The sequence below is a fragment of the Nomascus leucogenys genome, chromosome 20 (genome assembly GCF_006542625.1).
Source record: "Nomascus leucogenys isolate Asia chromosome 20, Asia_NLE_v1, whole genome shotgun sequence".
NCBI classification, from domain to species: domain Eukaryota; kingdom Metazoa; phylum Chordata; class Mammalia; order Primates; family Hylobatidae; genus Nomascus; species Nomascus leucogenys.
The window spans coordinates 49991337-50016301 of NC_044400.1; the positions used below are offsets into that span (position 1 = coordinate 49991337).

The 24965-nt window shown below is 37.6% G+C and overlaps 1 protein-coding gene across 5 annotated transcripts in view; it reads left to right on the forward strand.

The window, feature by feature from the left end:
- ARAP2 (ArfGAP with RhoGAP domain, ankyrin repeat and PH domain 2) overlaps window positions 1-24965 on the forward strand; it is a 177107-nt gene that overhangs the window by 42464 nt on the left and 109678 nt on the right. For all 5 annotated transcript variants that reach the window (XM_030800960.1, XM_030800964.1, XM_030800962.1 and 2 more), the window contains exons 7-9: window positions 8153-8222; window positions 14244-14364; window positions 22805-22983. In XM_030800960.1, coding sequence (XP_030656820.1) covers window positions 8153-8222; window positions 14244-14364; window positions 22805-22983 — 370 coding nt within the window. The remainder of the gene's footprint in view (window positions 1-8152; window positions 8223-14243; window positions 14365-22804; window positions 22984-24965) is intronic.

Genomic DNA, 24965 nt, shown 5'->3' on the forward strand with positions numbered 1-24965 from the left:
TTTTAAGCTTAAAAATGTAATCTTGAAAAAAAAAACTGCTGGCACTTAGGAATGAAATTAAACAAGAGTGCCTCTGTGTGAGTACTTCATAAATAGAGATTTAATTGTGTGTGTATACAGTGTTGTTAAAAAATAATTTTTAAGAGACACATTTTGAGACAACAAAAACTGATACCAGATGGTGAAGCTGTTTTTATGAAAGCAGTTGAAACTTTACACCACCTGCCCTACCAGAGCCCAAGGGAAGAGTTTATAGAAATCTGTTCAATAATACTGCACAAGTCTTATAAATTATTCGAAAAAGGCTTCTTAAATAAATGTTTCCCTTCAGAACCCTAAAAACAAAATGAGATAAAACTCAGGCTAGTGTGTTTCACGTCTGCTTTACCTTTTTTCCTGAAGGAATTCTGAAGTACTTTGCAAGATTGAACTCACATATAAAATGTAGAAGTCAAATGTTATTACTACCTACAGGGATGTCCTGGGTACTTTGCTATAAAATATACTAATGTCTGCTTTGTATAGCAGTTAAGAGCAGTCTTTGGGAAGACACTCCAAGATACGTTCTTTATTAGCTGTATGACTTGGACAAATTATTTAAGCAACCACTGCCTCTGTGCCTTCATCTCTAAAATGGATATAATAATGTTACCTGTCTCACATTGTTGTCTGGAGGATTAAATGAGTTAATATTTGTGTGTCGCTCTACACAGTTCCTGCAACAAAGGACTATGTGTTTGCTATTTTTATTACCAAATGTAGTACCAAATAACTTCTTTATGGACTGCAAATTTAAATCTATTTTCTGTGCAATAATGCATCATTATTTCAGATCTAATTTGTATTGTGTGGTAGCCAGAATATAGGCTAAGATGGCATTGTCTTGTATACATTATCTTCTTCTGTTTTTTAAAATTTGTGAAGTAAATTAAGCTAGTAATTGAAATTTAAAGATACAACTTCAGAGAAAACTTTTGAAGTGCTTTAGCAAATTCTTACAGTGTATGTATTAATTATATGTAATTACAATGAAATTAGTTGCTGGATAGTGAATATATGTTTAAAAACACATGAGAGGAGTATTGAACTCTTGCACAGAAAAGATAATTCTTAAACATTTAGTAATCATTGATATTATTAATTTAATTTTACATGGGCAGTTAGAAGCACAGGACTTCTCAAGCTTTTCCTTTTATTATTTAGTTGAAATTTTGATTAATTTGTAAGGTTTACCAATATGAATTAATCTAACTTTCCATGTGCTAGAAAAGGGGAGGCCAGGCACGGTGGCTCACGCTTGTAATCCCAGCACTTTGGGAGGTCGAGACAGGCGGATCACCTGAGGTTGGGAGTTTGAGACCAGCCTGACCAACACAGAGAAACCCCGTCTCTACTAAAAATAGAAAATTAGCCAGGCATGGTGGTGCATGCTTGTAATCCCAGCTACTCAGGAGGCTGAGGCAGGAGAATGGCTTGAACCTAGGAGGTGGAGGTTGTGGTGAGCCAAGATCGCACCATTGCACTCCAGCCTGGGCAACAAGAACAAAACTGTGTTGCAAAAATAAATAAATAAATAAATAAATAAATAAATAAATAAATAAATAAATAAATAAAAAAGGGAATAGTGCTGAGAAAAGATCTAAGTGTAAAGTTTTATCTTTAACTAATTATTGGAATTCAGTATTGAAGTTCACATGTGGAAAACAGCTGATTGAATGTTGATAGTTTAATGAAAATAGATTATTCAATGTTTATATGAATTTAGTTTTAAAAATGAATTGGTTATTTAACATTTTTAAATAGGAAAGTATCATATGCATACATTTTAAATAACCATATTTAAATTTTTATTTTTGTTTCCAGCTTTATTGAGATGTGATTGTCAAAGATTATATGTGTTTAAGGTATACAAGGTGATGATTTGATATCCCTATATATTGTGAAATAATGAACACAAACAAGCTAATAACAACTGTCACCTAACAGAGTTTTTGTGTGTGTGTGTGTGTGATAAGAACACTTAAGATGTACTGTCTTAGCAAATTTCAGGTGTACAATACATTATTGTTAGCTAGAGTCACCATGCTATATATTAGATCTCCAGAATTTATTCTTCTTATAACTGATAGTTTGTAACCTTTTTGTGGTATGTATGTATACGTGGAATCTAAAAAAAATACACTCATAGAAACAGAGTAGAATGGTGATTAACAGGGACTGGGAGGTGGGGTTAATGGTGAAATGTTGGTTAAAAAGTTTTTAATTTGGTCAGGCATGGCGGCTCACGCCTATAATCCCAGCACTTTGGGAGGTCCAGGCAGGCAGATCATGAGGTCACGAATTTGAGACCAGCCTGTCCAATATGATGAAACCCTGTCTCTACTAAAAATACAAAAATTAGCTGGATGTGGTGGCATGTGCCTGTAGTCCCAGCTACTCCGTAGGCTGAGGCAGAAGAAACACTTGAACCCGGGAGGTGGAGGTTGCAGTGAGCAGAGATTGTGCCACTGCACTCCAGCTTGGGTGACAGAGCGAGACTGCACCTCAAAAAAATTTTTTTTAATTATAAAATGTATTTTGAAATTACATGGAAATTAATGGTAAACTTTTCAAGCTTTCTGTAGGCTCTTATTTATTTTTTTAATAACAAGGTAGTGATAGCAGCGGTGACCCATCTGGAGCCGCTGCTGCCATCATACTGGCTGCAGCAGAGAGGTGCTTCCAGGGCTGCATACTCTACAGAGATGGCGTGAGCCAAGGACAAGTGGGAACCCTGCCCCTTCCAAGTTGGTAGGGTGGGAGCTCCTCGGGTGCAGCTGTAGTTGCCAAGTTGTGGCTGTGGGACCCAGGCCTCCCACTCCATGGAGCAGACAGGAGTCCTGCTTTCCTGGGTGTAGCTACAGATGCCCAAGTCGTGGCTATGAGTCCAGGCCTCCCTGTGCTCTTGGTGGAGGCTGGAAGCAGGCAGGAGCCCTGTGTTCCCGGTTGCAGCAGCCTCTGCCTAAGTCAGGGCTGCAGAGCCAGGCATCTCTGCACTCTTGGGGACCAGAAGGCCACCCCCTACCTACACAAGCTCAAAGGTGTCTGCTCCAACTGCCTGGCTTCTCCCTGCTCCCGGTGTCTGCTCCTATCTCAGAACAAGATTGGGGCTGGGGCCAGGTACTGTCACAGCCCATCTGGATCTGTGCACTCTTGGGGAAGTGCTGACATGCCAGCTCCCTGCTGCCTTAGCCCCGCTCTGGACTTTGGGTCCTGATGAGCATGGGAGGGAGGAAAGCCAAGGGAGCACTGAGGTCAACTCAGCACTAGCCTGCAGACACTTCTTGGCATGAACAGCCTGGGTGCCATGAACAGCAGCAGGAGGTGAAGCTGGGCCATGGGCAGAAGGGGGAAGGTCCTCGGTGAGGCCCCACCTTCAGGCCAGGGAAGGCCTGGAGGGTAGGGGCCAGCTAGTCCTGCGGACCACAGTAGGAACTTGTGGTGCCTTTTCTGGGTCTGCCTATGGCCGTCCATGGACCAGTTGGTGTGCACTTCCTCCCCTGAGGCCCGTAAAAGCCTCTGGATCAGCCAGAGCTGCGCAGACATCAGGATGACCAGCTGCAGGGAGGAGCTACCCATGGCCAGGACCTACCCTCTGCTGATAGCTGCAGACATCAGATGACCTGACTGCACAGAGGAGCTCCCCACCCAGGACCTCCTCTGAGCTATTCTGTCACTCAATAAAGCTCCTCTTCACCTTGCTCACCCTCCACTTGTCTGCGTACCTCATTCTTTCTGGATATAGCACGAGAACTTGGGACCTGGGAGATGCCTGGGCTGAAAGAGCTGTAACACAAACAGGGCTGAAACACTTTGCCTTCTCATCGTGTTGTGGGTGAAAACAAGGAGAGAAGAACTGCGGCCCTTCGGGGAACCGAGACCAGGAAGCTCCCCGAGGCAGGGCTATGACTCCCTCTTTGGACCTCTTAAGTTCCTGGAGTCTCAAGCTTCCAGCTGCCACCGTGTTTCCTGGTGGAAGCCATGGAAGCTGCTTGTTGTGTGCCTGGTCCAGCTGCAGCCTTGCAGAGAGCTGGTGCCCATGCAGACACCTTGTGCTGGCTGCCCCGCTGCAGCAGCTGGCGTGCCTAACTGTGTGCAGTGGCTGGACCCCATGCTCGCTTGCTCACACACCCCTCACTGCTCCACACCTGGCTCGCCATTGGCAGTCTTGAGATCCAGGCTGGTAGCGTGAGCCGAGCGCAGCCTGCTCATGCCGAATGGATGGAACAAACCCAGTGGGCCAGAGCAGAACTCAGGCAAAGGTGCCACCAGCCACAGAGGCTTCTGGCCAGAAAAGCAACACCCTGAGGATCCTGCAATGGTAGTTTCACAAGATGTTTATTTTGTCATACAAAAATCTGGTTTTTAATATTTGCAAAAATAAAATTAAGGGTGAAGTTTTTCAGTAGTGTTTATTTCTATATTTATACAATAGAAATTCAAGTAAATATCTTTCAGTGAAAAATACATTCATTTGTTTCTTCACTCTATGTGAGGAACTATGATAGTCACTGGTTTTATATTGATGAATGAAACAGAAATGGATTCTGTACTCAAGGATCTCAAAGTCTGTTTGATGTGATGGATATATTTACCCTGATTGATCATTACACATTGTATGCGTATATCAAAATATCACATTTACCCCATAAGTATGTCAATTAATATGTATCAATAAAATGCATATTTTGCAAAAAGATAAGGCTCAAGAAAAAGAAATCTAGTATGGGTGGTATATGAAGCCAAAACAAATATATAATTACACATTCTGCTTAGTGTCATTAAGTAAAGAAATGGAGCAAGAGAACAAAGAGACCTGAATGATCTATGCATAGTCAGGAATGGTCACTTGGTGAAATGACGTTAAGGATGAACTCTCAAGCACAAGAAGGAGCCAGCCATGTTAGGAGCAGGCAGGCAGCATTCCAAGCAGAGACAATGGCATATGGGAAGGCCATGAGGCAAGAAAGAGTCTGGAGAAGAGAGGCAGTGTGGCCAGAGAGTGGTGTCCACAGAGTATGTACCCACAGATTTTGATGGCTGACTGGATGAATGCATGACCACAGAAGCCAACTTTCCATGGTGGGAGTGCGGAATAGCTTTCTCCACCTGTAGGACAGTTGTTCTTTCATGTTCTTTCATCTGCTACACCCTGTGGTTTCTCATTCCATTTCACTGTGGGCTGGGATTTGTCTTATTTACCTGTCCCTTCATAGAATGTTTAAGAGATTTAATAATCTTTAAAAATATTGAGTTAAAAATAGATGAAGACATCAAATAGTCACCTGGCAGTTGAAAAAAATTAAAATAATTGGGAGAATACCTTAGGAGCTGATTCTCTCAGAGGCTGAGGTTTTCCTCAGAGAGCCAGTGGTAGGGTGTGTCCTTTGCATTATGAGCGCCTGAGAGGGGAGTTGTAGCTAGTCAGATACTGCATCTTCGACTGATCCTTAAGCCTAACACGTAGTAAGCTATCTGCCCTGCCTCTTCCCCTCCTCCTTTTTGTGTGGACACAAATATTAAGTTCCTGGATGATGCCTCAGACACAAACTGTCTATTAAGATGGTGATGGAATTCTAAGAGAGTTTTACGTGTTGGAGTGGCTGCAGTTAATCTTAAGTAAGACATGTGAAAATAGGTTGTAAACCTTTTACACTTGATGTTTGGGCAGGTTTCAAAACCTTGAATTTAATTCAGCGTGTTCTGAAGTTTTCTTGCATTCCCTCAACCTTTCTTTTAAAAGATGCTGATTATATGAGTGCTGATCATTTGAGTTTTTATTTGTCTGTCATACCGCCCATGGTGTTCTTTTAATCATGTAACTCATTCCTTCAGCAAATTCTTTTTCAGTGCCATATTCCTCTCCATGTAACTTGCTGATTGTACAGGAGGAAATAAACGCTGTCCTTGTAAAGCATATGACCTGGTGTGGGAGACAAACATTAAGCAAATAAACAAATATATAAAATTAGAGGTTGTGTTAAGTGCTATGAGGAAAAGTAGAGGGTTTTGAGAGAATAACTTTGTTATCCACTTTGGATTGGGTCATCGGGGAAGGGATTTCTTTGTAGTTGGTTTAGATGTAACCGAAAGATAAGGAGTCAGCAAAGGGAATAGTGGGTTAATGGGAGGCCCTAAGGCCTCTATCCCCCGCAGATGTTAATTATTTTTATCTTAAAATGGAAGATTATATGTGTAATTGAGCTCTAGCTTACTGTCATTCACAGTGTGAAGTGGGTTGTGTCCCAAAACAAAATCTTGATTTACTGAATTACTGTTTGGATTGTGTTAGAAGGTGTGTATTTCTCTGCCTTTAAGTGTGGAAGAGGTAAACATGAAATGAGCAAAAAGTGACTAATTTATCCAGTATATAATTATTGTGTTTGCTTCATATTTCTTTATCTTTTAACATTTAATGCTGAGAATTTAAGGAACCCTGTGTTGCTAGAAAAAGTAAATCCAGATGGCTTTAACACTGTTGGATGTTGCAAAGTGAGGAAAACCCATTGCAGACAGGCCAAGAAAAGTTAAAATGAAGCTGAAAGATGAAAAATAAGGTAGAAAGAGGGCTGGGTGGTCAGTTGTGTAATATGCTTTTAAAGTAATTTTTTTTTTGAGATGAGACTCTCACTGTGTTGCCCAGGCTGGAGTACAGTGGTGCAGTCATAACTCACTGCAGCTTCAACCTCCTGGGCTCAAATGATCCTTTCACCTCAGCCTTCCAGATAGCTTGGACAAGGTTGTGTGCTACCATGCCTGGCTATTTTTTTTTTTCTGTATATTTTCTAGAGACAGGGTTTCGCCATGTTGCCCGGTGATCCACCCACCTCAGCTTCTGAAAGTGATGGGATTATAAGCATGAGCCACCATGCCTGGCCAAAATTTTTATTTTTATTTTTTCTGTAATTAGAGTTAAATATGAAGTGGTTATATGCTTTTAAGATCTTTACATGTAAATTTACATGTTCTCATTCATAATTAATTCAATGCTTATATGCGAAAATGTCTGCACTGAAGAATCTTAAAAATTGTTTATATTCGATCAGATTTGGTATAATTTTATCTTATGCAGAACATATTTGCTAACGATTAATTTGGGAGGCTTGCTGTGTTTCACTTGCATGATAGATGTGTGGCTGGGGAACCAGCCCAGAGGCAAGCTCTCTACACTTCCTGAAGTTCTTTTTCTATTAAGTCTTCTGAGAGCCAAGGAGAGTTATGCCAACTCCTTGTTTTAAACATTTTAGAAAATTGCAGAAGCACAAGGTAGACAGAGTTGATGTTTGTTTAGAAATAATATTTTTTAAAAATAGCAAGTTTGTTTTCGTCTATTTTCTGTGTTAAAGACCAAAAGTACTTACGATTGTCTGCCTTCAGGGCAGGAGAATATAAAATAAAAATATAAAGCAAGCCTAAGTAAAAACAGTTCTTCACTTCTTCCTTATACAGTCAGAAAAATAGTTTCTTTTTTCTTTTAAGCCTGAAATGTGATTTTATTATTTTGCTTTTGTTTTTCATGTCAGTAGTCATTTTAAACTACCTTTGCCTTTCATATGATCATTTAAAAACTATACTAATCTTTCACTGAATTTTGAATGCTTATAAATGATTCTGTGTATTTGTTCAGGTCTTTTTCAGCTTAATCAAAATTAAATATGTTTTCCATGTAAATCCAAGTGACAAAGCCTCGTTATTTTAGTAAGATATGTATGCCCTAAAACAAAAATAAAGGGAAAATAAAATAGATATATAAGCTTAATGAGGGATGAAAGCTTATATTATCTTCGTGAAAGGATTATCTTTATTATTAGAAATGGGTTCAGTGACAGTGTTTCTGACCACATTTTGTTTTGCACTGAACCTTACAAATGTGTGCGACAACACTGTTAATTTTGTCATTAACAAAAAATTCCTAGGTCAACTGATTAGAAAGTACTATTATGCTATTTTTTCCTATGTGCCATGGCCAAAACTGTGTATTATCATAGCCTATTGTTGTCTATGCTGTTTAACATTAAATGATAATATATTTACACGGTTACATTACAAATGCATTTAACAATCTAAGTTCATGGTACTTGAATGTAAAATAACAATTTCATATGTTTTGCAGAAAACGCATGTTTCAGAAGAGATGGGTGAAATTTGATGGCCTTAGCATTTCTTACTACAATAATGAGAAGGTAAATGCATTTTACAGTTTTCAAAAATTGCTTTTTTATGCATACTAGGTGTACTTCAGTAAACTAAGCAAGCAGTTTGGTTTTTAAGAATAGGAGGTGGATTCTCAACATGAAAAGAATTTGAAGTTGCAACTAATAAATATATTACCATATGCTTAGTTAATTAAAATCAGATGATTCTTGTCTTAAGTATGTACTTTCTCTTAACACACTAATTTTAAGATTTAACCACATGCTCTTTTTGTAGCTCATAATCTAACACAATTTTCTCATTATTTAGAGATTTCCACCCCCTAATATTGGCAATGCCTGTGGCTCTAATAGAGATTTAGGCTTCTTCTTATATATTGCTTCTTTATTGCTGCAGGACAGAAGAATATATGCTTTTAGACAGATAGTAACACATACTGCAACATAACACACACTGCATGCTGTATGGCTGAGAACAATGGAAAATATAGAGAGGTGTTAATTGTTTGGTTTCACTTTGCAGTGACTCAGAGCATCAAATCGGTATAAACACATCTCTTGGAGGTTTGCAAGATGGTTGGATGGATATTTTTGAAAAGCTGGGTTTTTGTTGTTTTGTTGTTGTTTTTTGGAGACAGAGTCTTGCTCTGTCGCCCAGGCTGGAGTATAGTGGCAGGATCTTGGCTCACTGCACCCTCTGCCTCCTGGGTTCCAGCGATTCTCCTGCCTCAGCCTCCCAAGTAGCTGGGATTACAGGTGGGCACCACCACGCCTAGCTAATTCTGTAATTTTAGTAGAGACAAGGTTTCACCATGTTGGCCAGGCTGGTCTCAAACTTCTGATCTCAAGTGATCTGCTGCCTTGGCCTCCCAAAGTGCTGGGATTACAGGCATGAGCTACCGCGACCAGCCTTAAAAGCTGTTTTCTGTTTTAGCTATTATTTTTTTTTCTAGTTCGCTTGTACATTTGAGTGTTAAGACAATTCGTTGCCTAGGTTGAGTAGAAGGTAGTCTGTATAGCTGATGGAATCTCACTGCTGGTTTTCTCCAGCACTTGTAACCTTTTCTGGTTTGATTGAAATGAGGAGGAAAACTACTCAGGAGTGAGAAGACTTCTCATGCCATAAGGCTGTTGCTGGCGGTACCATTATTTTCATTTGAGATAATTTCTAGTAACTGTCAAACTGGACTGTTTTTCCCTCTTTCTCTCTGTTTGTTCTTTTAAAGCTTATCTCAACTGCAGTGAAGAGATGAGGACCTCTCACGTTTCTAGTTATTGATGCAATGAAAATGATGCAGCTTGGTTTGAAATTGAGATTAAAAAGTTTGTATAAAAATGAGATATTTCAAATCACTTAGCTTAATATTAAAAAATTTTAAGTTGTTATTTTCTGTGACGTTTCATCCATTTATTGTCTAGATGGTTGGTTACATTTTGGCAAAAAAACAGAAACACTGGATTTGGTGTTTCCTAAAAGGAGAGATAGTTTCTGTTGTGACTCTAATAGCAAAAGGGATGCATAGGTGTGGCCGTAGCCACTGTCTTGGCTGGGTGACCCAGTGTTAACAGCTATGAGAACTGAACAGTTGGGTCTTTTAATGTTTACATGTGCACTTGAGGAGCATGTGGTTGGGCCTTTGGGAGGTAGTGTGCAGAGTTACACATTCCCTAGGTTTCTTCCACTTTCTCTGAGGCCGCCAATCATGTCTCTGTAAGGACTTCTTCATTATATCACAGAAAATGGCATGATCCAAACAGCCCTGATATTTTATCCCTTGCGAAGAAATCTAACTCACCCCCATTTTCACCCAGCTGTGGGCAGAATTGCCCTGTGATCGTTTCATTGTCTCAAAGTGGTAGATAAATGACAAACTTGCCCTAGATATCTGTGTGTTACAGGCTCAAGGGATGCTTTAAAATTTCTTTCCTTAAGGAAAATTTTATACTCTGAAAAACACAGGCATTTTGAGCATTGTTGTCATTTGAGTATTTTTTTTTCTTTATTGTCTTTATCTTGTACTGTTGTGAGACAAATATAAAAATCAGCTCTATAGTGTTAAAAATTACAGGATTTTTCTTAGGATCTCATCATAGATTATAAATGAGCCATTAGATAAACTACAACATTCTGAGGTTATAGTGACATAGTATTTTGCTTGTTTAGTATATTTTGATCACCTCTGGAGAATTATTTTTTTTTCTATTCTACCAGAAATATTTACTTGTTAAATATATCATTGTTATAGGTGTGTAGGTTATTTTTTAAGGAATTGTTTCCTCTTTAATGGGATCTTTTGGAAAGATAATCTTTTTTTAGTCCCTGTTTCTTTCAGTACAGTACTACTTGACTTATTTCTAGTGACAAAATTGGTTAATGGTAACATTTTTCTCAACAAATAGTTAATTATCTCACTAGAGGGATGTTGTTATAAGTTCTTCTAATTCTTATGCAAACTAAAATTTGGAAACAGATCACGTAGGGCATAAACTGTAAATGTTTTTAGGCATTCTAATTCCTGCTGTCTGGTCTCAGTCACTACAGACTTAGAGGAGAGGGGCTCTTACACTGTCCCCAAAGATGCTGTGCCCTTTCCTACTTCCTTAGGTTGCCTGACAATGGAAAGATGTTATCTTCCTCTTCTGAATTTCTAGAGCACTTATTGGTCTAGTTTTGGCCTTGTATTGCCATTTTAACCTATTTGCATTTATAGGGTTTCCTTCGTTAAGCCAATCATGTCATGTGTCTCTGCCTAATGATCTTTTTAAACAGTGACTGAGTATACACTATGGGAAACTGGAGCATGTCTCTTCCTACATGTTCCCCTTGTGTTTTTATTCTTCCGTCTAAGCCTCCCTAGCCATTGCCATCCATCAACATTCTGTGCAAACATCAGACCCATCTTGTTATTCACCTCCGAGAGCCTTTTCTTTATTTTCTCCAACTGTATGACATTTGAAAAATAATACGCAGACAAATTCAGAAGAAAAACAAACTGACAGTAGGGAGGCAAATCAGGAGACTGTTGCACTAAGCCAGGCACTAATTTATTAGCATGTAGACTAATGTATAGGCTCAGTGGAGGCTCAGCGGAAGTGATAAGAAATGAATTTCAAGAAATATTAAAAATGAGCCATCAGAGTTTGTTATAATTGTGATTGATTAGACATAGGATTCATTCATTCAGAAAATATTTCTATAGTATTAACTACATGAAAGGTGGTGAGGAACGTAGATAAATGTCCTGAAGCCTATTTGGGGAGAATATATTAATTAAATGATCACACAGGTAAGTATAAAGTCACCGTTTAAATCACAATGAATAATTGTTATAAAGGAAAAATCCAGGTTGCTGTTAGCTTAAATTAGGGTTATCTGCGAGGATGAGGGTTCTGAGAGAATGTGCTGGTCAGAAAGACTTTCTTCAGGAGGATATATTTATGCTGAAATATGAAGGATGAGGAGGCAGTAAGTGTGCAGATGGGTGTGAAGACAATTCCTTGCAGAGCAAACAGTGTATGCAAAGGCACTGGCTTGGGTAGAAATGTGATATATTCAGGAAACCTCAAGAAAACCAATGTGACAGTAATTCACAGTTGGTGAGTGGTGGGGAGGAAGTTGATTCTAGATGTGGGGAGAATGCAAGCTATGTGGGGCAAAGGAACCAGCAAAGGTCAAAGATGACTCTATTCTATTTCAGATGGACTGGAAGAGTTGATATTTTAATGGACAGGTATAAAGAGAGTGTAAGTCTTCAGGTGAAAATAAATTCAGTTTTAAAGTTTGTGGTACTTACGAGACAGTTACATAGACTACTGATGACTTGAAATATGGCAGTGAAATTGAGTGAAATGAATAGATAAGAAAGGAAGAGAGAAATTTTAGATTACTCTGCATAAAGCTGGTAGAGCTGGAGGACATTATATTAAGTGAAATAAGGCAGGAACAGAAAAGTTAAACAGCCCATATTCTCACTGATGAGGAAGCTAAGCTTTTTTCAAAGTGAATCTTACCAAAGTAAAAAGTAGTACAGAGGATAGTAGAGGCTGTGAAGGGTAGGGAGAAGGAGGACATAGGGAGAGATTTGTTAAAGGGCAGGAACTTATAGCTAGAGAGGAGGAATAAGTCCTAGTGTTCTATAGCACTGTAGGATGACTGTAGTTAACACTAATTTAATATAGTTTCAAATAGCCAGAAGGAGGATATTGAATGTTCCCAACACAGAGAGATGATGAATATTTGAGATGATGGATATGCTTGTTACCTCTTCTGATCATTGTACTTTATAGGTATCACGACATCACTATGTATCATGACATCACTAGGTATCCCATAAATACCGACAATTATTATGTGTTAATTTAGAAAATTAAAAAAAAATAGTGGAAAAGGATTTTTATAGGGAGAGAAGATAAAGTAAAAAGGAGAAGAAATAAGTTGTTTGCTAAGTGCTTATTTCTTGACATCCTTCTCTCTTTTCTGTATAAGGTTGCCCATTCATCTTCCTGAATCACAGCTCATTTGCCATAGTCAGTTTTGGCTGCATGGGGGGACATAGGAGAGCCTTCATTGCTTTGGTATTTAAGATTACATTAAAGAATGGATAGAATTTTGATGGATGAATAAAGTCAGGGATGAGAGATTGGAACAGAGCTAGTGAAGGAGAAGAAACTTAAAAAATACTCAGAGATAATGCCATGATGATATAGTGTATCTCCTTAAATAGCAGAAGAGGATATCCTTCTGGTAGAATGCCATGACGCTAATGATGACTGTCCCTTACCAATTGCTAAGGCAGGTTTATGGCTAGGAGAAATATAAACTCAGTACTTGTTCCCTGCATGGAATGGTTTGCTGTTTTTTCCAAATCAGTTATATCTGGGACCTGCTCAAAAGTGTGGGTTCCAAGGATAATGCTGTGGAAGGGAAGAGATAAAGAAATCCCTTAAGGATGTATCCAAACTCTTCTAATATTGCAGACCTTCTATAATGTGTCCTTGGTATGCGTTATCAGCCTCCTGTCTTTTGACTCTATGTTGTTGTCCTCTTGTTTCTCTGCTTTACACTTTCATTATTCAGTCTTTTTGACTAGAATGCCCCCCACACACTTGTCTATCTGGTTAAAATTAAGGTTTTTTAAAAGTCAGGTTTAAATACCACCATGTTTGTAAAGATATCCCTCACAGCCTTTAAGCAGAATTGAGATTTTCCATCTTTGTACTCTTAAATCCCTTAGTTTTTACCCAGTTTTAAACTCTTCTCTCATTGCATTAGCTGGTTTTTCATTTTGAGGCTCCTTGAAAGTATAAGCACTCTGAATTTTCTTTCCAACACGGGGCCCAGAAAATATAAAGAGTTGAAATTATGCAGTAGTTATCATAACATGATTTGAGAGGGTCCAGGAAAATGAAGATGGATTAAAAAGCTATCAAAGTCTTAAGAATGACCTTTTTTAAAACAAAATTTGTAATATTTATATGCTGTTTGGAAACAGAAAAATCTGTCTTTTTTATTCTTTATTCATTGGAGAGTAAAAATTAAAATGATACAGTTTGAGGTTGAGATGCTCGTCATCAGAGCTTTGAGTAACATGGTTAATTTAGAAAACCTAATATGTGTTTAAGGTATATTTTGGTTCCGAATATGTAACAAACTCCTTTCAAAATGGTTCAGTTACAGTACCTGTTGTGGCCAGCAGATGCCTGCAAACACCATAAAATCATTTTGAGCAGATTGTTTTAAAGAACATGCTGCTGGTTTTTGGAACTCTGTATTGCTAGTTTAGTTGGATTGTTTGTATTTGATTCTTTCCCTTTTAATTCCAGATGAAGAGAAAGTTGAAAAGATCTCACTTCAAAGAAGGGGATATTTAATAGTTTCTTTTCTAGGGTATTACATGAGAATATGAGTGGACATATTACTTGTATGTCATTTAAAAAATTTGGATTGAAATTATAAAAGAGAAGCAGTTATAAATACTGTGCCATTCCGTTTTGATAAGATCAAGAGAATTTCATTTTCATATGTCTTCTCTTTTTTTCTAACCAATACAGGAGATGTATTCGAAAGGAATAATTCCCCTTTCTGCTGTATCAACAGTACGAGTTCAAGGAGACAACAAATTTGAAGTCGTTACAACACAAAGAACTTTTGTTTTTAGAGTAGAAAAAGAAGGTAAGATTATTTCTTTATCCCTATGAAATACTCACATTAATTTCTGACTAATCATATTAATAAACCAGTTAGACTAAGAATGTCAAGAAACCTTTAAATATATTCCTTTTTGATAATTTACATTTTAAAATTAATTTTTCAAATGCATAATGTTAAAACATAAATAAGTTGACAAGTTATTTGTTTTCTCTTTCATGCAACAAATATTTAGTGAGAGGCTATTGTGTGCTAAGGACTCATAAGTTCTGGGTATACAGTTGTGAAAAAAAGTAGACAAAATTATCTGCTTTCATGGAGCTAACCTTTGAGATGTTGTTTTGATAATGCAAAATAGTTATTTGACAGGCAAAAACAAATTTTCTAACTATTAAGTTGGTTATATGGACATTTATGGCAGGCTCAGTGGTTCCCAACCTTTTTTGCACCAGGGACTGGTTTCGTGGAAGACAATTTTTCCATGAACCGGTGGTGGGGAGATGGTTCCTGGACGATTGAAGCACATTACATTTATTGTGTGTTTTAGTTCTATTATTATTATATTGTAGTATATAATGAAATAACTATACAACTCACCATAATGTAGAATCAGTGGGATCCCTGAGCTTGTTTTCTTGCAACTAAATGGCCCCATCTGGGGCTGATGGGAGACAGTGACAGATTGTCAGACATTAGACTCTCATAAGGAGCACACAACCTAAATTCCTTGCGTGTGCATTTTATGGTAGAGTTTGTGCTCTTTTGAGAATATAATGACACCTGTGATCTGACAGGAGGCAGAGCTCAGGCAGTAATGCCAGTGGTGGCTATAGATGCAGTCAGGAGTGGCTGTAGATACAGATGAAGCTTCGCTGGCTTGCCTGCTGCTCACCTTCTGCTGTGTGGCCTTGTTCCTAACAGACCATGTAATGGTACCAGTCCACGGTCTGGGGTTTGGGGACCCCCGCTTTAGCTGACTGTACAGGCACAGTAATCATTCTATGGTAGATTTTGGAGCATCTTTTATATTTCTTGAATTCTTTTCATCTACATCATCTATGGGACACTTGATGGTAAAAGCCGATCCAAAGATGGCACATGTTTTCTGGATTGAGTTTAAATGTGTACAGAGAAATTTTTTCTGAATTTTGTTTGAATAAGGGTTGGGGAGGAGCCAGAGAAATTAAAAGTTCCCTGTTGTGTATTTTATTTGACTATCATGTCATTAATATAAATTCACTAGTTTTAGTAATTTAGATAATACCATCGCATTAAGAATTAGGATTTTAACTTATTTTATGGACAACTTTCATTTAGGAATAGATATATAATTCAACTTGATTTTTTTTTTTTTTTTTTTTGAGACGGAGTCTCGCTTTGTCACCCAGGCTGGAGTGCAGTGGCGCAATCTCGGCTCACTGCAAGCTCCACCTCCCGGGTTCATGCCATTCTCCTGCCTCAGCCTCTCCGAGTAGCTGGGACTACAGGCGCCCGCCACCACACCCGGCTAATTGTTTTTTGTATTTTTAGTAGAGACGGGGTTTCACCGTGGTCTCGATCTCCTGACCTCGTGATCCGCCCGCCTCGGCCTCCCAAAGTGCTGGGATTATAAGCGTAAGCCACCGCACCCGGCCTCAACTTGATTTTTAGAAGTACTTCTTGGTGCTTTAATTATTTGAATAATAATGGTATGGGAAATTGACTGAATACCTGATATGTGTCAGACACTTTGCTGATTCTTCATTTTCACAACAGTCTTATAAGGTTGGTAGTATTAAAATTAGTATCCTTTTTTTTTTTGAGACAGAGTTTCACTCTTGTTGCCCAGGCTTGAGTGCAATGGCGCAATCTCGGCTCACTGCAACCTCCGCCTCGCGGGTTCAAGCGATTGTCCTGGCTTAGCCTCCCAAGTACCTGGGACTACAGGCATGCATCACCAAGCCCAGCTAAATTTTTTTGTATTTAATAGAGACGGGGGTTTCACCATGTTGGTCAGGTTGGTCTCGAACTCCTGACCTCAGGTGATCTGCCTGCCTTGGCCTCCCAAAGTGCTGGGATTACAGGCATAAGCGACTGCACCGATCCATTATTATCCTATTTTTACAGATAAGAGTGTTCACCACCAGTTGGAAATGACTACAGTGTTAACTATTATGGGGTAACATTTTCTTTTTTTTTTTTTAACTGCTAGATTCCTGACACGTATGTCAGTGCATAGCACATAAAAAGTCAATAAATATTATATACCACTAAAACGTTTCCATTGTTTCTTGGGGTACCCAATAAATGGGTACATTCCAGCAGGCCTTCACACTGGAGCAGCTTTGTTCAAACTGCGGATTACTGAGATCAACTTAGTGGTTTATGATGTCACCAGAAACACCCTCCCTCAATAAAAAGACAAACCCCAAACAGAAAATAATAAATATCAAAGTGCATTGCTTAAAGTACGTGTTATATTGTGAAACCTATCTATGTACATAGTGTATAGATGTAACATAAAAAAAAAAGTTTCTTACTTACTATTTAAAAATAATGTTGAACGAAAGCTAGAGTCCCAGAGTAGGGGTCAGCAAACTGATCTGCAGCCTAAATCTGGCTCAGTGCCTGTTTTTGTAAATAAAGTCTTGTCAGATAACGACCACTGTCATTCATTCATTTCTCATTCATTCTCACTCAGTGGTATCACTGAGAAGTTGTGGCACAGACTGCGGCCAGTAAAGCCTAAAATGTTTACTATCTGATTTTTCAAAGAAAAATTGTGCAAACCCCTGCCCTCAAGCATTTTATCTAGAATTACCTATGTGAGGAGCCACTTTTTGTGAATTATTGCCTGAAATCTAGAAAATTGTCCACAGTTGTGATACTTGATATGGAACTTCCATTTGAAATCACAGTTTTTCTCTTACTGTATTTCTTGAAGCACATGGCATTGCTTCTCTTGAATGACTATCATGACAGTCTTTCCTTATGGTTTGGTTTCCACCACTCTGAAAGGTGACTGCCTGTTTCTTTGAGGTGCTTAATCACCTTTCTCTTGGCCTCTCCAAATGAATTTCACGTTGCTACGTAGCCTGCATTTTAAGATAGACATACTAAATAAAGCTTCCAACTTGTATGAAAATCTGTTTAGCCATATTTACTTGCCACATTAAAAGTTAAACAGACACATTTTATTTAAGTAGAGTGTACCAACCCACACATGTTTAAAAATTTCATGTTCACAATTGACAGATAAATCCTTCTGTGGTGTATAGTTCATCTTTCTGATATAAACTTGGGGCAGTATAAAAATTTCATTAACTTCATTATAAATTTATTGTTTTAAAATAAGTTGTAGGTCTTTAATTTTTGAAACCATAGACATATTGCTTCAATGAAAACAGACTGTATACACATGGAATTACTGAATGAGTTATTTTGATTAAAAGTTCTTTTTACATAGTAACAACTCACGATTTTAAAGATAAGTGTGTGTAGAGGTGTGTGTACGTATATATATATGTATATGTTTATGCATCTATATGTTTAGTATGGAACTTTCAACAGTACACTAAATATGTTTTATTAAGTGATCTTTTTTCCTTCTATGTGTACAAATGGTTGATTATCTTTTATTTTGTGGGAACTGGTAGATCAACTATAGTGGCTTAAGGACTTTGACTTAATGAACTTTAAGCTAAATTCAAGTCTATTTTGGTTGAGTGAAGAAGCAAAATTAAAGTTTAGAACAAAAAGGGCAAAGTTTTGGCATCTTAGCAGACATGAATTCTTTACTTTTGGTGATAAGGCTTTGAATGACCTATATGCAATAGCTATTCTTTGACTTCCCTGACCAGTGTTGTTATTTCTAAACTGCTCCATCCCCCCCTGGTGTTACTAAGACACGATTATAGTTTGGAATCTTTTCCTCACAAGTTTTCTAAGGCTCCTATCCCTTCCCCGCCAATTTCCTAATGAAACATTGTTCTTCTCTTAGTTGCAAGTCAATTTTATTGAAATAATAACATTTAAAAAATACACTTCCCCAAGTACGAAATTTGGTCTGCCTCCTGTTGTTCTCAAGCAGAGTTGCTGGAATTGGTCTGTGGGTCATAACAGCTATTGATCTCTCCAATCAGTCTGTATCCCTTTGCACCTGCAGTCACACATGGAGATGTGATACTTCAAAACACTCGTGATGTTAGCCAGGATGGTCTCAATCTCCTGACCTTGTGATCCACCCGCCTCGACCTACCAAAGTGCTGGGATTACAGGCATGAGCCACCATGCCCAGCCGGTTTCTGCATCTTACTGAGAGTAAAAAGTACTTGTGAGGTCCAAAAACCCCTACATGATCTGGTCTTTCTGTCCTTATCTTTTTCTGTTCCCTTTCTCCTGTACTATGGTTAGTTCACCTACAGGGGCCTTTTGGTCCTTGAATATTACCAAATCTGCTGTTGTGTCAGGGCCTTGTTACATGTTCACCTTATCCTAGAATGCTCTTCCTCCAGCCTGCTCCTCAGCTGGACCTGCTTCTTTACTTCCTTTCCCTTTAGGCTTTTGGCTAACCATCCCCTTCTTCTGAGGTTTCTTATGTATCCTGTACAAAATAATACTCCCTGGGCCCCTCATCTTGTGTTTATGTTACCCAATTGCACTTGCCACTGTGTAATGTATATTTAAGTTTTTATCGCCTTCCTCTTTTCACTAGAGTGTAAACTCCAGGAGAGTAAGGTCATGGTCAGTCTTGTTCACTGCTCCATTCCTGGATTCAGAATAGGTTTGGGAACATAATAGGCTTAGTAAATATTTGTGTGAGTGATTGGTTATCAATTTGAAGAACAACACTTATGTGCACTACTTCCTTCTCTGATATTGATCTGGAATTTCATTGAGGGAACTGTAGTCAGATCATATTATCATATCAGATGTAAAGGTCCAGCTAAACTTTATTGGATAATGTTGTTGGTGTTTTGCATGGCCCTTATGTAGTAATCTCTAGTATAACCAATCCCTTGTTACTAAGGAGTATGCCTACTGCTAAACCCAGTAGTCCAGAGAGTATTGTCTCGATTTTTCTTAAGCCTCTTTTTTTTTTTTATTCTTATACTCTAAGCTGGCATTCCTGAAAACATCAAGAACTAATCTGAGGTTTTAGGAATTTACTATTGTATTTTATTTATATTCTAGCATAATCACAAGAAAATGGCAATTTCAACACTTATTCTTTGCTTTCCTCACTCCCTTTCCTTTTGTCCAGCCTGGAATGCTATTCTTAGAGCCAAGCCATATGTAGGTCAGAGCTTGTTTCCAGAAGGAATGGTGCTTAGCACAGTGCTAAGATCAATATAGACAATAGATATTTGTTATCAGAAGAATAAGAAGTATCTTGGTTTGAAGAACAGGTAAAAGCTAGCACAGTATCTAACTTTGCCCTAGACTCTTGTCCAATGGGAAATCATTATTTGGTTTGGAATATTGTGACTTATCGAAGCATATTCCCCCATATCTCAGGATGCATAGATTGCATGGCTGAATACAGATGACATTTGTAATCTATTTTATTGTGTTTGAATTATCTGTTCCGTTGTTCCTTTCCATTGACATGGGTAATTCAGAATAAACTGAACGTTACTATTAATTCCTGTTCTTCTTCATGACTGTTTACTTCCTGTTAGTAACTGAGGCCCTCAGGAGCTAGATAATTCTTCTAGGCTATGTGTTGAGATGCAGCCAAAGTAAGCTTAATTCCAACAGATGCAGTTGCCAGTTTTAAATTAATTCCTGAGAAACTGAAATATACGCTAGCAGTAATCTAAAAGCCATAGAAACTTAGGCCCAACTCATTAAATTATGACCTACATTTCAAACAGTGATTTATATGGATTAGAACAAATAAAGAAACAAACAAAAACCATTCTGTACCATTTACTCGGCGGGGATATATTGTGTGAAACTAATGATCACAAGTAATAATCAAGTTAAGTGGAAGGTCTGTTGCTGTAACTGCAAATGTAATACATTATTGTAGTGCAATCTGGATCTGTTTATGTGGATGGAAAAATGTAGAATAGCTGCTGCATATGGACATTGACTTAGCTACTTGAATATTTTAATGTCTTTTGGTTTATGATGTATAACAATGCTAGGGACATTTGATAAATATTTCATCCTGATATATTGCAACAAGCACCAATTCTTTTTTTTTTTGAGAGGAAGTTTCGCTCTTGTTGCCCAGGCTGGAGTGCAGTGGCACGATTTGGGCTCACTGCAACCTCAGTCTCCCAAGTTCAAGCGATTCTCATGCCTCAGCCTCCCGAGTTGCTTGGATTACAGGCACCTGCCACCATGCCCAGCTAATTTTGTTGTGTGTATTTTTAGTATAGACCAGGTTTCACCATGTTGGCCAGGTTGGTCTTGAGCTCCTGACCTCAAATGATCCTCCCCTCTTGGCCTCCCAGACTGCTGGTATTATGGGTGTGGGACACCACACCCAGCCATCAAGCACCAATCCCTGGAAGATTATGTAACACCTGCAATAAAGCACTATTGAATGAATTTTTTAATAAACATTTTGACTTTGGTCATTAAAGACACAACTGATTTTATTAGTTTTGAAGGTGAAGAAGAACAATGATAATTGAAAAAGTAAGACTCATTGTGAAATAACTTTGGATGCATGTTTGAATATGAGTAAGTGTAATATGGAGACTTACTTCAATCCACAGTGAAGTCACTGGGCAGACCTGTCTGAGAAGGATCTGATACACTGTCCCATTTCCCAAACTGGGCTCTGCTTTCTCTTCCTCCTTCATCCTGTGAAAGCTTTTACTACTTGTGATTCAGTATGTTTTGCTTTATTTCCTTTTTCTTTGATACCTACTTCTCCATATGTTCTGGTAGCCCAATTTCCAGCCTTATAGATATAGTTGTACCTCAAGGTTTGCCAGTTTCTTCTCCTTTTACGCTCTATGTTTATTCATTTCCATGGGTCTTCTCATGTACAGGTTACTATTGTTCACATAGTGCTATGAGTCTGCCTGGATGCTCATGCCACGGCACTGAACACCTGAGGTTTTTCTGTTAACTAATTGGATTCTCCTTCTTTGCCTGGCTAATTTTTGAGGCCACGTTACCTTTTATTCTGAGTAATTTGTTTTTCTTATCAACATCCATCATATATATACAACTATTATTTTTCACTCTCCTAAATGCCTTAATTCCTCATAAGTCATTTTGTTTCCATTTTCATAGTATTTTAAGTCTCCGTTGCCTGGTTCCTGATCTTCAGGCTTCCAGCATGGTCTACGTGTCATTGTCTGTATTATCATAATGTCTTTTTATTGCTAAGAATGCAGAAATGGTTTTCCTTTGCCTCTGTAATAAAGACAACATTCCTAAACGGGCAGTATGAATTCTCTGGTCATATTTCCTATTTTTTTCCGTGTGAGTTCAGAATTATAAATGTATTCATTGATAAATTAATCCCTGAATGGATGTTGGTTTTTCTGCCTTTGTTCTTATGGTAACCTCTGCTCAGAATCCTATTCTCTTCCCTCTTCCAAATTCTAGTTTTGTCCTTTGAATTGCTCTTCATCCTCAAGATCTACCACATATACCTCTTTTTTACTCCCATGGTTCGAAGAAAAGTTGTTCTAGAGTTAAAACATTTGATTCTCCTAATTTTAATGCTAACTTGCTATATGACCTTCAGCAAATCACTTATCTCAATTGACTCATATATTATTTGATAGCATTTATATGACATTTATACGACTGTGTTCCATTATGTGTTCAAATCTTGCTTGACTTATAACTTTCATTGCTCTTTGGGGACTAGATCGAATTCCTATGTCTGTAACACAGTGCATTGTTCATAATTGAAGGTCACTTAGCTTTTGTGGAAGCAGTAGGAGAACCAAATTTTAATTTGCCAGGTGAAATGCTATTGTTAATTACTGTGGTGAGCATGGAATGGGAAAGTGACACTGAAGCAGGCATACTCTAGAGTAGGTTCCAAGTGATTGTTTGAAAGTAGGATTTTCGGGGTCTTTGAGTAACTGACTTGCCACATAAAATCTGTTAATTGTTGGGTAGCAATATCACATTCTTCTATTAAAAGAAAATCTAATCTCATGAGTGATCTAAAAGAGGGCTTCTCAGATATTAACAGGGATACAAAGCATCTGTAGTTCTTTACAGCCTGTGATTCATCAGATCTGGAATAGGGCCTGAGATTTTGCACTTCTAATAAACTCTCAGGTAAAGCCAATGGAACTGATTTCAGGACAACTGGATAGTGTTACTCCTTTTCCCTCAAATAATTGAGTCATTGGCCCTGTTTACAGTAGCATTTAGATTGTGGTTGTGGGAAAGAGTCTGTTACTTATGCGTTGCAAAGATCGTGGATTTCTTCTTGACGTTTCTGTGTCTATGTAACTTATATGTGGATTTATGTATTTTCTCCTGTCTTTATCTTCAGAGGAGAGAAATGACTGGATCAGCATACTGTTAAATGCACTGAAATCACAATCCCTTACCTCGCAGTCTCAAGCTGTTGTTACACCTGAGAAATGTGGATATCTCGAATTGAGAGGCTATAAGGCAAAAATTTTTACTGTGTTAAGTGGAAACAGTGTGTGGCTTTGCAAAAACGAACAGGTGAGCTCTGTTATAGTCATTGCAAATTGCTGCTATTTTATTATAGTAACAACTATGTTTCGTTTGGAAGAATTATTAGTGATTTTACTTATAGAGTCTTGTTCTGGCATTGTGTACTCCACTAAATATACCAAAGAAATAGTGATTTTGTTGAATTTTCTTGGTGTCTCCACCAGCAAGAGAGTACCTACATCAAACTTGAAACTGGACATCACCTTTTATGGTATTGAGGAAGTAAAATTATTGAAAATAATTTTTGAAAAGTATTATTTAGTTGAAATAACATTATACATGAGAGAACAATTAAGGACCAATGAACCCTTACAGCTGTTGATGAAATAGGACTAGTTCTGCACCCTGTGCTGCTGTTATTTTTGTGATAGAAAATTATAGGGTAAGCACAGGTAACATATTTGCTTGAGTTTACAGAATATTATTGGTCTGTTTTATTTTGAGCAGATGTATGTAAGGTGTATATATATATATATATATACACACATACACACACACAGACACATCTATATAAGTACAAATTCAAGTGCACATGCATACATACATCTAGCTATACACACATATCACATCTACATAAATAAAATTGATTAAAATTATTGGTTTACTAAATTTGATTAATATCAAAGGACTCAATAGAGTGTTTAAATGTTTTGATGAGTCTGATGGTGAACTAAAATTTTAACAAATCCTGTTAGCTTTGTTTGATTCTTTAGACTTTCTTTTTTCTAACATTCCTTATTTTTAATATGTATAATATATAATTCTTTACTTCCTTTTTTTGGAAGAACTCCTTTTAAAATCTTTCAGCCTAGAATATATTAGATGCTTAATAATTGTGGAATTGAACTGTGCACTTTGGATAGCTGATCTAAGATGAACTCATTTTATAATACATTATTATGTGTTATAGTAAGGTGGAATATAAATGCTGATTATTTTTTAGAAGAAAAATAGGAATATCAAAACAAATAGTAGTTTCAAAACAATTAACTATAGGCATCCTCTGAACTTTACTGTGAATTTACACATTAAATATTTTGGAGGAGAAGATATCTTAGCCAATTAACAGTTGAAGGCATCATCAAGCACTTTTGGCCTATTAATAGTGTGCGTAGTTAGCATATTCCTCAAGTATAGCTTAATAATGTATACAAATTGAATATGAACATTTCAGTCTACAAAATAAGACGATTACAAATTTTCTTATTCGAATGGAGGTTAAAAATGCATAATTTGCATGTATCAGTATGGAAGTTACTCTGCCAAATTAATCGAGGTATTCAGTTTATACTTGCGTAGACCTGATAGCAAGACTTGATAGACTTGCAGAGAGTTCAAATGATTAGTTTCATTGCTCACATTAAACTGAGTTTCTGTTATTCTCTAGGAATAAGATAGATATTTAAAAAGTTTTACTAACACTTTCTCATTAGTGAAAATGTACATGAAATTATTGCCTCAGTATTAGGAATTGAGTGTGAAAAGCATAATGAATACTATTTGCTGAGTACCAGGCACAATGGTAATTAATTTGTAGACATCTCATTTTAATCTTCACCACAAATCTACGAGGAAGACATTCTTTGTCTATGTTTTGTAGATGAGGAAAATGAGGATTAAGTAATAGGTCTAGGAATTACAGTTTATAATGCAGAGTTGAGTTTAAAACCAGAACTGTATAACTCTAATTCTAGCTTCTTAACCACTCTACAAACTGCCTTTTTAAAGTCTAGGTTGAAGAGAAATTTTCTGACTTGTGAACTTTTAGAAATAGCCTAAGGATTCTTTCATTGAATAATTTAGTTGCCCAGGAGTTTCAGGGTATGCTTTCAATAAACATTGTATACCATGTCAGGCACACTAAAAATGATGGGTTTACTGAGAAGCACACAAGTCTTGTCTTCCAAGAGGAAAAGTCAAACAAGACCAGAATATGTGATGGATGGTGAGGTCAGTGCAATAATAGGTTG